General features: G+C 38.3%; 1 protein-coding gene across 1 annotated transcript; it reads left to right on the top strand.

Annotated features, from left to right (window-relative positions):
* Positions 1–2,493: 2,493 nt before the first annotated feature.
* LOC311273632 (potassium channel subfamily K member 5-like) lies at positions 2,494–14,710 on the top strand. The gene is made up of 5 exons (XM_084380767.1): positions 2,494–2,963; positions 10,668–10,779; positions 11,109–11,275; positions 11,395–11,563; positions 11,675–14,710. The coding sequence occupies exons 1-5, from the start codon at positions 2,778–2,780 to the stop codon at positions 12,631–12,633; spliced, it is 1,593 nt and encodes a 530-aa protein (XP_084236893.1). The 5' UTR covers positions 2,494–2,777; the 3' UTR covers positions 12,634–14,710.
* Positions 14,711–16,059: the final 1,349 nt, after the last annotated feature.

The following is a 16,059-nucleotide window of genomic DNA, read 5'->3' as shown; positions in this document are numbered from 1 at the left end:
GAAAAAAATGATTTACTGGGTGAATACATGTTTGTGTTTATACTTTACAGCCCAAATAACTGTATACTGTATATGTTCTATGTTTGTGTAGAATGAAGGAACTGCAAACTTACATTTCATTATGCAGCTCTGTAAAAAATAAATTACCTTATTACCTTGTTAAAGAAAAAGGCATAATTTTGTTATGATCATTTGTTATGACAGGAGGCTGTAGAAGCTAAAAATAAGCTTCACTTTTAACTGGGGGAAACAAAGCGCCAAAGAAACATGTGGGAGAGTGACTGTCTAAAAATGCACAACTTGAGTTTATACTTAACTTGTACTTGCTGGAGCATGAAACGAAATACACACACACACACTGAGAAAAATGGCCTTGGGCAAGTGGTACACCAGTGATCGTGATGCAATACCTTTTTGTCTTGCATATCATGAATTCTCACAAGGCCGCCAACTTACAGACCACAAGTATGTTGAAATCTTGTGACTAGGGTAACTCCTGAGGTGTAAATCAATGAGATTTCTTTCTTTTCCCGCACTTTCTAATGCAATCTAATGCAGATTACATGCAGTGACCAACTTTGATTGACAGGTATGATTATAGCTGTGCTATCTTAGTCTAAGGATCTGTGGCTCTACTTAAACACTAATCGATATTTGTGTTCCTTTGTTTGATCTTTGCTCCTCACAGCATTGACAAAGAACACAGAATGCATCACTTGAGCAAACATTTGAGCAGTTGAGTTCTGGACATTGACACATGTTATCTTTAGATGCATGCAACTAATCACAATCTTTTAATTCCATTGCTTCATTTGAAAGCTTGCTGCATATTGATCAACACTATCACATCCAACACACTAAAGAGATATCTAGGCCACACCTGGTTCTTGACATGTCAAACAGGTTGTCTGTTGAGTGATGAATTTCTTTTTAAAAAACACCTGGTATTTATAAATAATGGTCTTTTATTGTCTGTGGTGGCATTTTTTGAAGTTATGTGATAGCATCTGCAACCCTAAGCATATAAAAAACTCACAGTGACTCTCAACACGACCACAGGTGAATAAATCCATATAAAAAATAATGAAACCTACATATTTTGCTGGGAGACGCAGATGCAAAGGCACTACAGATTAGTGTTTGCCCATTTCTTTCCAGTTGATAACAAAAAACAACATCAAGAAAAAAGTCAATCTGGCTGGAATTTTGAGGCTGAAAATCAATGCGATCAATGGCAGCTCGTGCCACAAAAACCTATATCTGCACTCTATTGAACATGGAAATTTTTAGACAATAAACCACATCATCACTTGCTTAAGTTACAATGGTTGGTCTTAATCCTAATGAAAAGTGATGGAATAAATCTCAAATATGCAGCTACTTTGAATTAGAAATATAATATGATACCTTAAAACAAAAACAGGGTCATTATTAATTCACTGATAAAATGCAAACTCTAGAAAATGTTGAGGAATATCAGGGTAGCAATGTCAAGGATAGTCATGGACAACAGAAAATAACATTTATGTTGATCTGATTTTATACGGTTTTGTCTTTAAATGGTTTTACTTCTCTTTTTGCCTTTGTCTCAAATGAAAATTTCCTAATTTTGATTAAAGACTGTTTTATTTATTAAGACATTTTATTGAGGCTAGTGGAGCCCTACTGTAAGTACACAAAAGTCGTACTTTAGTAAAAGTGAAAAAGATATCATGTTGAAATCTTACTTTGGTAAGAGTGAAAGTCACTCAGACTAATAATACTTGAAGTATCTGATATTAAATGTAGGCCTACTTGAAAATCCAAGTATTGTTCTGGAAATCAATGAAATTAAGTATCAAAGTACAAGTAAATTATTTACATGTATGTATATAGGCTCAACAGTCGACTGATTATTGGCCTGGCCGATTATCGAATCCAATATTAAACTTTCTTTTTTTTTCAATTGCTCTGATGCAACATGCAGGCTGTTGGAGTGACTGTAGTGAGTAAAAAGTACAATATTTGACTACAAAATGTTGTCGAGTTGAAGTATAACATTGCAGAAAATGGGAAATACAATATTGTAATTAAGTACAGTACTTAAGCAAGTTACCTTTTTTCTCTACATCACCAGCTCTTACTCTGCTAAACGTATTATTATAACACCACATTACATTAGTACATTGAAAAAAGTGAATCATTAATAAACTTTGTGTAATTGTATTACATTTGTCGTAGAATACAGGTGTACAAAAAGTGGTTGATCTTTTGAACACTGTATTGTAGGGACACTTTTTGAAGTTTGGCTCTAAACTGAATCTACTTTTGCATACCACAGTGGCAGTTGAGCACCTGTAGGCAAAAAAGAAAAACGAACAGAACAACTGCAGAATGGGTTCCCCCCCTCTTCTCCTCCCCCCTCGGTCGCTTTGTTTTCTGGGCGGATCTTCACTGCTCTTCTCCACTCCCCTACTCAAGAGTTCACTTCTTTATCAGACACTATTTCTCTGCCTGCGCACGTGGGGAGAGTACTATTGCGGCTACGGTTCCACGCGCGCTCAGGGCCCGCTTCATGATTACTTTTATCTTGTTATGTCTCGAACCCAATGCTGTCTGCAGCGGCACCTTTCACTTATTTTTCAGAGCTCTTGCGCGGAAGAAGAAACATTTTGTAAAGCAAAAGACTTGCAGAGAATGAGTCCCGCATAACTTCGGGACTTGTCGTTATCTACCCCCTCCTTTCTCTTTCTTTTCCCCTGTCCCGCGTTCTCCAAGTTGAGTCATTGCACATAAGTATGGTAGATAAAGGCCCCTTGTTGACTTCTGCCATTATTTTTTACCTGTCCATTGGGGCAGCAATTTTTCAAGTCCTGGAGGAGCCCAATTGGAAGCTGGCTGCAAAGCAGTATAGCGCCCAGAAGGATAAAATACTTGAGGACTATCCCTGTCTGACGCAAGATGATTTGGACAAAATATTAGAGGTATGCTTCTTAAACTGAACACTTTTCCTATTGAATTCTGCAACACATCCTACTGCAAACCACGATAACTGCTACACTCTTATTCTAGTCCACATGGTGATGATTCCCAAGTGAATCATCTGATCAGTGTTTAAAGGATGCATTGCAGCTACTTGAAAGTGGTGACACATGAGTGCTAAATGAGTCTCAGCTGGTATGTAAGCTTTCACCAAACACTAACAAGACTCCTGAAGAACGACATGTTGTCAGTCTATGGTTCATCTTTGTGGGTCAACACATGTACTCTAAGTTTAGTAGCTTGAAAGCATGAACTTTAAAATATCATAACAGCAATTTGTCACATAGACTGTTATTTAAATTCCCTGAATTATTAAAATTCCCTGGAAGGACTGGTTGATATTGTCTTGTGTTGATACTATCTTAAGTGAGGTTCCCGCCTAAGGGTGATAATTATTTTATTACCTTGCTGAGTTCATTTTCTGTTGTAAACTAACAGACTGACTGTCTGGAGCAGTGATTATGATCCTGGGTGTGGGTGCTCTATAAAGCTGCAGTACATGGTGTTCCATTGCCAATTTCTTGTCAAGATGACAATTCCTTAACTGGTGCCATATGACCTCTGCGGTTTTACCATCAGCACTGAGTGAACATGTAGTAAGTCAACACTCCTGTGATTTCACAGGTGTTTTCCCCGTGATCTGTTTGTTCACTTTCTTGAAATGTGTAGGTTTTATGACCTTGATTTGTATGTTTGTTGTCTGACAAGCAGATATGACCTTAACAGGCAAATCCCTCACCAAGGAGTGCAGAAAGATGATTGAAGTCCTATATGCATAATACCCTTTTCTATGTTTTTCATTGCTTCACTTGTAACACTGACAGTTTTTTTGGCTTTTTGCAAATATGGCTAGAAACATGTCTCAACCTGTCCCCCTTTTTGGGCCCACATCAGTATTAGGGAGATTTATAACCCCCCACCCCCTTCTGCTTCCTTCTGCTTTTCCTTTTGTGTTGGGGGGACTGAAAGGGATATGCCCATGAACCTCCCCCCATTTTGTGGCATCTCTGTAATGGCCAAATCCCTGCTCCAGCCAAGTCTGCTTCTGAATATAGTCAGGAATATTAACAGTTAAAACAGTTTTGAAATTTCTGTTAGGTATTAACTCCTGTAAAGCAGCTGAAAGAGCTGTGATTTTTGGTTGAACTCAAAGAGGTTGCTGAACTGAAACTTAACCATTTCCTGCTCCCATGTGCTCTCTGGGGGACAAAGACCACATAATACCATCTGTGGGGTTCTGAGGCACAAGATAATATAAAATCACATGTTAACCCTTTCTCCAATTACAGTCAGGTGTGTTGTCCTGTTATCATCATTCTAGAGTTTACCTGACCAGTAGTCAACAAGCTGTATTTTCCTCTGTTGGTGTTTGCCAAGACACCTGCTGCAAAGGCTTTGGGGTCTGTATATTTAAACAGATAATCCTACAGTGTTTCAACCCCTGAGTTACCACTAGGAGCAGAGATTCTATCAGGTTTCCATTGTGGAAACTTTGCTCAGCTTGTTAACAATTAAAATATATAAGCAGGCTTAACAAGAGAAGGCAACACTCTTGTAAAAGTTAGTCTTCTGTTTTATTAACAAGGAGTTTACGATTAACTATAGGAGCCTTGAAGTGGTCACCGTTTACAGAGTGGATTTTATGGTCCATCAATGCTCGCACTTGAGAAGCTATAAGAAGTTATAAAAGTTCATTGGGGGGGTGGGTGCACATCATCTCTACTGCAAATAAGAGCTGCGTCCTGGTGGTGGCATTTAATGTAAGCAGCATGTTTTAAAGCGTTGCCCAGAAGCACAGTGGACACAGGCAGGAGAATGCATTCTAACACTTCTAACGTCTAAACCATACTTGTATATGTCTTAGTTAAAAAGTAGTCAAAAAGCAGTGTTTAAACAGCTCCTACTGAGTGTTGAGCTAATCCCACACAAACTGCTAATTGTCCCATAATTTCCTCAGTTTCAGTCTTTGGTGCTTTCATCATTACTGCCCCAAAACTTTTACATTTAGCAGCACTCATCAGAAGAAAGAGCGTTCCAAACTGAATCTATTCTGTTGAAATGATAGTTGCAGAGATTATGCTGTAGATAACTGTTAAGTTTTCGGAACAGCCAGGGGGACCCTTTCAAATCACACAAACAATTAATAAAAATGTAATGTTTATAAAGTAGGACTTAATCAACAATTATTTTAGTTTTAGATTAATCCGCAGATTGTTTTCTTGATGGTTTTGTCTATGAAGTAAAAAAATTCACCACAATTTCTTATGGCCCACAGTGATGCCTTCCATATGTTTTATCTGACCAAGCATCCTAAATCCATAGATATTAATTTGACGGTTGTATATGATAAAGAAGAACAACAAATCCTCACATTTGACAAGCTGGAACCAGTAAATGATTGAAGCGGTTAATCAATTATTAAAATTATTAATTTTCTCTTGATATGCTAATCACAACCAGAATCAATATTGGCAGTGTAGGTGTCTGCAAACCACAGAGAAGCTGAAACTGTATATTTCTTTACGTTGGAATATTACATTGCTTTAGGTTTATGTTTCGGATTTAGAAAATTTTGCAACGTCTCGTTAAAAGTATCCAGGCGTTTGACACTTACAAAAAGTCTCCGGCTTGGCAGCCATCTCACCTAGCTTTAAAGGTACCACCATCCACTCCACTTCTCGACATTAAAGTCAAGTCATAAACATGTAATGTTAACATGGTATGAAACCAATTATAGGAATGATTATAGGAATTGATATGGTCCATACAAATTTGGATGCGTCTGTGGTTTGCAGAAATGTAAAATGCCTAGATTTACATAAGGTGGTGGAAATATTCAGATTACATTCTACAAAGAAAGCTCAGCTGCTATGTGTTAAAGTAAAATTACAGCATTTTGTAATATGTTTGAAAATGAGGTTTTGCCTTTTTTTTAATCAAAAGATCTCCTGTAATGAATTGAACTGAGACCAGAGTTGCAAACTTCAAATTTTTCCTTTCTCCAGTGGAGCATTGGGTTCTTTGATTAGATTTTTTGCATCATATTCCTGCTGCACATGACTTTATGATCACGTTTGTGTGGAGGTTTGCAAACACTACTCAACACACTGCTGTCACATGCGTGAAACATGGCCCCTGGTAAGAATGAAAAAAGCGTAAGGGGATGAAGTAGCACTCTGTTTTGGGGGATTGTTACTTCGTCATGTGCCTAGGGACACTGGCTTGAGATAGTCAACTCTTTCTTTCCCTTTTGGAATTGTGTTAAAATAATTACAACACTGACGTCATGGAAGGTGGCAATGTATTTTAATCTCACGAGTTTGGGTTTAGGCAATTAGTCAGCAAGACAGAAATGTCTTTATTTGTGAGTGTGCCAAATCAGATTTTACTTCAGACCCTGATGGCAGCATGCACTGTACATTGTCAATACAATGTGAGATTGTCACCATTTTAGTCAGCGGACCAGTTGCAGCCACTCCACATGGTTCTGGAGGTTAACCTAGCTCAGCAATGACCTTTCAACAGGCCCATACAAGGTTTCAATTGAGTGGAATTTTCATAAATGTTTACCTGCTCAACAAAGACGTTGGGGAATAAAGAAAATTGCCATATGTGATGTTAATGAACTAAGTCTTTCAATCTTACGCAGTATTAACAGCCCAATTTAAAACAACCACTCAGAAAAATCTGTTAATGGTCTAATATGCTCTGCTTAACAGATGTAAGAATCCTTTCACTGTCTGGGAATTTTACAGCATTACCAAACCCCAAAAAAAGCTGTAAAATGGACATATGTTGTCTGTGCTTTGACTGAATCAACACCAGTTTCTTCTCAATGTTAATTTGTGAAAGTGTGATTGGTTTTTGCATTGGAATAGTCATGCAAATGCCATCTCACACCTTTTCAGATTTCCGTTCTCTTGCAGAGTTTTGCCCCCACACTCAGTCATAAATCTTTGATTGGTGCACACAGTGAAATCTCAGCATTGTTTTCCAGATGCATTGTTTGCAACCCATCCATCTCCTATCAGAAATCTATACATAATGACATGGGAGAGCTGCAGTGACTTAATTGTTTTGAATTGGTCAATCCTTCCCACAAGCAGCTGTTGTCGTGTTGTGCTTTAAGTGGAAAAATACCTAGGAACTGGAGTGGTGTGCTGGGCTGCCAGCTGTCCTGATAACAGTTGGAGTTTGTCATTGTGTTTTTTACTGGTCTTGGGTTATCAGAGTGTGGCAGATTGCTGTGCCTGCAGTTTGGCAATATTTTCAGTTTTACCAAACATAAGGGAATCCTTTATTGGAAGAGTGTGGCTGATGCAACATCATATGTGTAATTCATGGCACAATTCAAACGGGATTTTTTTTTTTTTTTAAAAGTCAGATTGTCTGCCTTGCATTCTTTCTCTCTGATGCCGTTTTCCAAAATGTTGTGCTTGTAGCATTCTGTCATGTTGTACCTACATCAGCCATAGCCTAAAGTGATATTTTGCACCATTTTTTGGCAACTTCTGTGTATATTGCTGTCAGTTAATAATAATAATAATAATAATAATAATAATAATAACACCTGAGATATCTGATGATGTACAGTTCATGTATTGTATTTAGGACTGCAATTAATGTTATGTAATTACTTTCATTATCAAACAATCTATTGATTGATTTTCCTATTCAATATTTAGTCATTAAAATGTAAAAAAAAAAAAAAAATATGAAAAAATGTCAGACTCCATGTTGATATCTGCAAATGTTGTGTATTTTTTACACAGTTTGCTATGATATTAAACAATTGAGTAATTACATTTGAGAAGCAGGAAGCAGAGAATGTTTGGCATTTTCATTTAGGTGTTGGTTGTATTTTACTGGACCGGACATTTTTGACAGTGATGAGTCAACAACCCAAGGTGTTAACTTTTGGAAAAGCAAGTATTACTTGCAAGCATAATTAGTCTCCTACTACTTCAATCATGCAGTCTACCATCACAGAGTGTGAGTTAGTATCAAGATCATAATTTATAAGCCGAGGCAGACTTTAGGTCTGTGGTTTCATTTTCAGATATTTTCTCTCCTTATCTCATTTGACATGCACTGGTTGTGCCTTGGCAAAATGCCATTTTGCCAAACATCATTTGAGCTTTATGACTGCTAAGATTGCAGGATTATTTAATGTTGCTTTTCCTTTTTTAATTTTCCAGAACTAACTTTGACATTTACAGAAGAAATACAGTTCCAGTGAAGCATCTCCTACAGATGGTGTTTCCCAATGTCGTGATAGCTTTCCAGTAATTTGTTTAGTCTGATGAGCTCTTCCTAAACACTCTATTCAGTCATTTTATCGTAAAAAGTCGAGCAAGATTATATCCATGTTTGTAGCCCTGGTCTTGTATCCAGTTGTCCAGTGGCTTGCAGATAAGCCTGTTTAACAACTTCCTCCCCAGCTAGTTTGGGCTCACTGTGACACAAAGTGTCTTTTATCTGTCTCCCCCAGTGTGTGTTTTTGCCTTGTTCTCAGGGTCATTTGTGACCTGGGGCAACCATGGGTTGACCAGTGGCTGACCCTCTGACCTCTGAGGATCTTTTCACTGGTGAGTGCTTTGTGGACCCAGGAAAAAAAAATACTTCTCCCTAGCTTGTGTGAAAGATTTGAATTTACATGTTTACCTCTTAAATAAGCCCTTGTCCTCTACTGAAGTAACATACATTGAGGTCACGACACTCCCATGATTTAGCTTGCACTCTGCCCTCATTGTATTACTCTGAATCAGCGTTCTGCAAGTCTCAAACTTCAGCACTTTTTATCTGGCAGACAGAATGTGAACAGGTGCAAATCACCCTCTTCAGAAGACGGTGCAGAGCTTAGCACACACACAGACCACAGATGTGTCATATGACGCAAAAACGTAACATTTTATCACTTTTTTCACATAGATAACAATCCCCTGTGGCGTAAATTGGCCAGAACAGATGAGTGAGTGAAATCAATGATCGTTGTTTAAGGATTTACCAAAAAAAGCCTATATGAATGTGATATCCACTTTCATTTTATAAAACTCATGCAGCTGTGTTATTGTAAATGCCTTATCACTTTCCATTAGTACGAGCCACAGTGCTGTGAACCTAGTACATGTGATGATGCCCTTTACCTTTTTTCTGTGGGCAGAACTGAGGAGTGAACACACATGTTCACTTGTTCTTTATTAAGTTTCCAAAGTACTCTGCTCTTGGTTTGATACACACTGCTGTGGCGTGTCTCCTTGTTTCATTAGTGGCATCACCAATTGTGCAAAAAATTAGACTCATAATTACGCTATTATAAATATATTTAAGTAAATAATGCATCCCTCACCCCTGCTGCCAAAGCTTTAAATGTTCTTGAAAAATTCACACTGAAGCTTCAAAGCCCCAAAAATTGTATTGGGACAGCCCTATGTTAGATTGATAGAACTACAAGACTGTAGTGTTAACTGGTTCATCAGGTCAACAGGGATATGCAATTGTAGGGTATCAGCCTAAGACGAATAAGACTTTAATCTGAACATGGACAATAATAAGGTTACCCATGCATATAAATGTAACCAATAATTACACATGCTGTGGACTGTCAGGAGGACTGTCAAATGTGAAAGTGCGTAAGCAGGACACTCGACTCAACGGAGGTTTTTCCTCTTTAATTTCTAGTCATGGTTCCAACACAAACTTGGTCATCACTGCTGTCTTCCTAAAGCCCAGCAGAGGAACTGTGTTGTTTCAGTAGACAAAAGAATGGCCTCCCCTTGTGCTGTAATTACAGAGCAGAGCTGTCACAGACCTGCTATTATTAAAGAACCAAGTATCTTCCAGTATTTATGGGCTTATGTGGATTTAGCCAGCCCCTGCACTTTTCCCCACTTTCAAGCACATTTTGAGAAAGAAAAACTTTGTCCTGGGGGAAATGCATTGTCCCATCACACATGGCCGGGTGTTTGTGAATACCCAGTAGGGGGAGTTAAGTTTCTGTTGTGGCTGTTTAAGCACACATATGGTTGGGAATGATTGATTAAGCATTTTCTGTCTCCTTTGGATGTCAACAACACTAAAATGTCCTTACAGTGAGCTGATGTATCCCATGTTCTTGGGGGTAGAAGCAAATATTGCCTTTGGATTATGTACAAATTGTGTTCCTGCAAAATTTCTTGTATGGTCGATATTCAGTGCAACTTTGAATCACGCAAAAGGAAAATGACCATAAGCAAGAGCAACCACTGAAGAACCACATGATGCTTTTTTAACTTCATGCATCATCATATGATTATGAAATAGCTGTTTAGGGATGCGGCACTTGTCTTCCTGTTTCCCACCCAATGTAAGCAGTGGTTTGAACTATAAAGCCCTCAGGTTAACAGCAATTCTCCAGGGTGCTTGAGTGTCGTTTCAGCTCATCAGTACCACTGGAGATACCATCAACATATCACAGGAAGGAAGTGGTAGAAGAAATGGAGCCTACACATGATGAACTTCCTGTCTTCCTTTATCTAAGCCTGATTGGGCTATTTTATAACTTCCAACTGATGGCATTCATTTGTTTTGCATCCATTAATTTCACTGTAAGTGAGTTGAATTCAAGCATATACTCAGCTTATGTGGTCTTTAATATCTGACCTCAGGTGGTGTCTGATGCTGCAGGCCAAGGGGTCACTATAACTGGCAGCAAGACCTTCAACAACTGGAACTGGCCAAATGCTGTTATCTTTGCTGCCACTGTTATCACTACTATCGGTAAGTACTTTTGGACATTCAGCAGTGGCAGATCTAGTTCTGATGTGGAAGCAAGCCATTTTTTAGTGTAAGTCGAACTCAGATAGTGTGACTTAGTAATGTTACAGTTGTTGGCAAAAACCTTCACTGAGCTGTCAGGCAAACTTTTGTAGCCATCTTACTTTGGGTCCATGAGACAAACTTTATTGCAGACAGAAAAAAAATTGTATTTGGGGCATGGTTTTTCTCATTTTCTTCTTCTGTAAAGCCGCACTAAAGAGACTACATAGCTGTAGATAGTTGAAACAACATAACTCTAACCATTGTGTTCTTTCTTTCAATCTTTAAAGGATATGGGAACATTGCTCCTAAAACGTCAGCAGGCCGTGTGTTTTGCATCTTCTATGGGCTGTTCGGTGTGCCTTTATGTCTTACATGGATCAGTGAGCTTGGAAAGTTCTTTGGTGGCAGAGCCAAGCACCTTGGCCAGTATCTGACCAAGAAGGGATTTTCACTGGTAAGTAGATCTGAGCTTTTTTTTCCCCACTTCTGGTAAAAGTACTTGAATTTCTCTGTGGTGTCACAAAGCCTTCACCTAAAGCCAAGTTATTGTTTTTTTTCATTGCTCTTTTCCAGAGAAAGGCTCAGTTTACCTGCACAGCTATTTTTCTCCTCTGGGGTCTGCTGGTCCATTTAGTCCTTCCACCTTTTGTATTTATGTCCCAAGAGGGTTGGTCATATATTGAAGGCCTGTACTTCTCGTTTGTCACGTTGACCACAATTGGTTTTGGGGACTTGGTAGCAGGTAAGTTGAGAAATAAATACTTCTTGTTAATTAACTTTAGCCAGAAACTCCTAGTTACAAGCCAGACCTTTGGATTCAAATGATCATTGACTAATTTGTTTGTCCTTGCAGGTGTGGAACCAAATAAGGAATACCCAACTCTGTATCGTTACTTTGTAGAAGTGTGGATTTATCTGGGGTTGGCCTGGCTTTCTTTGTTCTTCAACTGGAAAGTGCGGATGGTGATTGAGGCCCACAAGGCACTCAAGAAACGCCGCAAGCTGCGCAAGCTATCTCTTGATGAGCTCCGGCACTACAAAGAGTCTCATAAGGCTTCGCTTCGTTTGCCACCCACTCCTAATGACGTCAACATCTTCAGCTTCCTGTCCAAGAAGCAAGAAGGCTACAATGACTTGATTAAGCAGATTGGCACCAAAAAAGATGGCAGAGGAAACAGCAACAGCGTCAACACCATCATTAAAGCCAAAGAGATTGGTCGTTCCAAGAGTTGCAATGACGCTCCCATGTTTAATGGTCACACCATCCTCAGTCTGGACCGTTCACCACGCCAAAAGAGACGCTATAGTTTCAGTGACCGCGTCACTGTTGCTTTTTCAAAGTCCAAGAACTACCTCCTGGGCTCAGATAATGGTTTGCTGCTAACAGAGGACCATGTAGAGGGTAATCTAGAACTTGACCAGGACCAAATGTATGAGAACCAGCTTGACAAGGACATTGACCTTGAGGACCGAGTGGGAGACTGTGGAGGAGGTGGTCGAAGGACATGGGACTCTAAAGAGTACCATCCTCTTACATTTCAAAATGCAAACATTACTTTTATAGACGAGGAGAACTTTCTCAGCAATAACTTGGAGGAGGATGATGATGATGATGATGATGATGGTGATGATGATGATTCTAAAGCAAAACTGTCCATCACTACATGCGATGAAAACATTGAAACTAACTCCAAGGAGGAACAGAGTTCTGAATCTGAAGGGTCTGTGTTCACTAGTGACTGTTCAGAGCACAGCCACTCCTATGAGAAACTTGTAGAGGAATATGCAAAAGAAGAAAATACAGACTCTTGATCTTCTGTTTGTCAAATATTGAAGTATATGTATAGTAATAATTGTTTGAAAGAATGTCTGACATCCCTAGCACTTTTGGGCATCTGATATAAAAGACTGCAAAGATGAGATCAAATTTCAAATTCATGTTCTATGAAAATCAACTTCACTGACTATTTTTATGAGTTGAGCTTCCTATGAACTCAACAAATATGTCCTTTATCTTGACATGGACTATTGAATAGTACTAGGAGTATTTAACATCTGCTCTATTTATGTCTTTTTATACGGTTTGAGAAACCATATGCCCAACAATTATTGTAATGTCCTAACCAATAATTGTTTTCCATGAGTCTTTTTTTTTTTTACACACACAGGCTGGTAAGAAATTATATGTGGACATTTATTTGGTTTCATGTAGTTTCTTATATGCATATTCACCATATTGGTGTTTTCATAATATTTATTAAAATGAAGGACATTGTAGCTTTTATTCACTGGCTACGTGGGTTTCCCCTTGCACATTTCCACCAAATGAGGACAGTTCAAAGTCCATTTCAGTGCAGATTGTATTCTTAAAACCTGAGCCAAACATTTGTTTAAAGAAAATGAAGGAGGTTAAGGGCCAATTCTCCCTCGTTTTTCTTTGGTGTTCCTTTTGTGAAGTCCTTGATAAGTTGTTGTGGCTGAGATTTATGTTTATTTTGGCTGTAAGCAATTGTGACTGTACTAGCGGTAATCAGTAAGGCATAGACAACATCTGGAGTCTAGAACCACCTAGAGCTGACTTTAAAAGGAAAATTGTTAATTTTACAAATGCAAGCATTTGTAGCAAAATCTGAATATCATGCCAGAGAGTAGCTCCAAACTAAGATTTGTTTTCCTTTTATTTTTGACACCTCTGATCTAAGCAGCTTTGGAAATGATCCTCCCATTGTGACAAAAAGTAGACGCCTCTCAGAATACACTCAAGGTCAAGTGCACATACACTTTATTGTTGTGGTTTGCTGTTTACAGCATGTCATGTGTCACTCTGTGGCTCCTGGGCCCTCTAGCTTCGAAGTGCATAATGGAAACAAAACTTTCACAGCAACAGTATTCTCACTTTTTGTCTCCCTAGCACCCTTTCACTTCATTGTATTTGCCATGTAAATATTGGCTGAAAGCCCTACAGTAGTCACAAACACAGCTCTGCTCAGGACATGGCCTTGATGCTCATGTTTGCATTTGGGGGCTCGCACTAGCATGAATGACTGAAGTACTGCTTATTACAGGCAGCCATGGTTAACTTGTAACAGATCAATACTCTCTTGACACAAGTGTTAGTCATGAGGCATAAAGTCAGCAATATTTGTGTTTTCTTTAATATAAAGTATTTCCCCATGGTTTCATGTGAACAAGCATCTGTTTTAAGTGAAAATGCCCTTGAAACCACTGCGAAATAGAGGGATATACATTACAATGTAACATCTATTGAATGTACTCGTATTGATTCACTGAAAAGGTGAAATCTTTCACATGGGTGGTTATGTTTTCCCCTCACCCTATCTTTTATTTTGTCTTTTTTGTCTATGTAACATTCTTCTCTCCCTCTCATTTTCACCAGTTTTCCTGGATGTGTTAGTGCAGCATTGTTATGCAGCCATGGTACTATTTTGGACTGAATTTCAAGCATGTCTCTAGATTATTACCTAAGAACCGGTTAGGCTGGTTTAACCCATTGTCCCAAGTTTGCCTCTTAATGTTGCTCCATTGTGTAAAACTCCAGTATAGTTGTTTTCAGTTTAAGTCTTTTTTATGATTAAATTATTCATGTTTGTAAAAGTTTGTATATGAATTCCAAACAAAACTGTATATTTCATGTAGATAAACATTTAATAAAACTGTGCTTTTGTGATCATTCCAACATTATACTAAAGTGGCACTCCAGTGACCTTGTACAATGACTCCTTTTACGTGTGGTCACATCTGTAGAGGTGAACACGCACCAGTGGTGTCACAATTCTCTAAATTCATTGATTCGACTTTCAATTTTAAGATCACAATTCAATAAAAAAATGTTTTACTGCCATTCTTAGACAAATTTGTAAATTTTGTGCAGATATTAATTCTCCCCAAAGGATAAATCCTATATTTGGTAATGCCTTGACTTTAACTCATTGGTGTCTAATTTCAAATTGTCCAATACTTTGATGTGTTTAATGCTAATAAAAGAACATTAGCATGTTATCACGCTAAACTAAGATAGTAACGGTAAAAAATTGTACCTGCTACCATGTTTGTTCGCATTGTCACTGTGAACATGTTAGTGTGCGTACGTTAGCGCTTTGCATAAAGTACCATGACATTTATTGTTTGAAAGAGATAGTCATTGTGAAGGCAGAGAGGGTCTAATGAAAGAAACTTGAGTTGTGTTTTATGAAAATTTGGGATCAAGAATTCAAGCCATTCTAGGGCCATTCCTTTCTTTAAGTATTTCTCTCTCAGTAATTTTAGGAGATTGCTGGAGTAGAAGTCCAGTGGGTAGAATTTAGGGGGATCTATTGGCAGAAATGGAATATAATGATAATAATAATCATTATGCATTACATTTTCAATAGAATATTTCACATGAAGAGAATACACACAACAGGTGGCAGTTTTTTTTCCTGTGCACTCTCTTTTTTCTGCCTCCCTCCCTCTCTTTCTCCCTTCTGCTTTATCGCTCTTTCAACGGGAGTAAAGGAAATCATGTCACCATATTTATTGATAATTATCAAAAGCAAACTCCATGTAAAAACTTAGGGCAGGCAGTGGCCGCGCTGCAGCTGTCTGTGTGGACACACACACAAAAGTGAGGTGCAGCAGCTCAGCAACACAGCCAGTGTGGACAAAAGGTTAGCATAGTTGTAAAGTCCGCTTCTTAGTTTTAAATGTTTTTTCTTGTTTTACATTTAATTAGCTTTGAAAGCAAATTTATATTGTAACAGATCATATTCTGTGGTATTTCCTTGCTTTATACAACCGAGTGCATGCCCTCTCTTGAGCATGTCCATAAATGACCTGAAAGACCTGGAAAAGTGAAAACAATACATAAGACAGCGTTTCAGTCCTTCATAATAAGTGTTTTTCCAATATAAACTAGGAAGACTAGGAATTTTAATTTAGAATGCAAGGGTAGCATAATAAAAAAAACACTCCTCTGGCTTCTCTTAGGAAGTTAAGAGAAGCCAGAAGTCCTCATTCAGTGTCAACAAGTTCATGTGCAAAATTTGCATAGTGTTCTTAGTGAGAGTGACACCTGGCCAGCTCATTATGCACACAAACTTCAAGGTCATGCTTCCAGACAGGTGAACCACACTCCAAAGGAGCAGAAAGCTGAAATGAAAACCTAGTCATAATAATGAAACTGAAGGTCAAATTATGAATAATATTACATACATAGGGTGGATTCCTTCCTTCCTTATC

Source organism: Pagrus pagrus (genome assembly GCF_965226575.1).
Source record: "Pagrus pagrus genome assembly, chromosome: 18".
Lineage (NCBI taxonomy): Eukaryota > Metazoa > Chordata > Actinopteri > Spariformes > Sparidae > Pagrus > Pagrus pagrus.
This window is presented reverse-complemented; position numbering and strand designations above follow the sequence as displayed.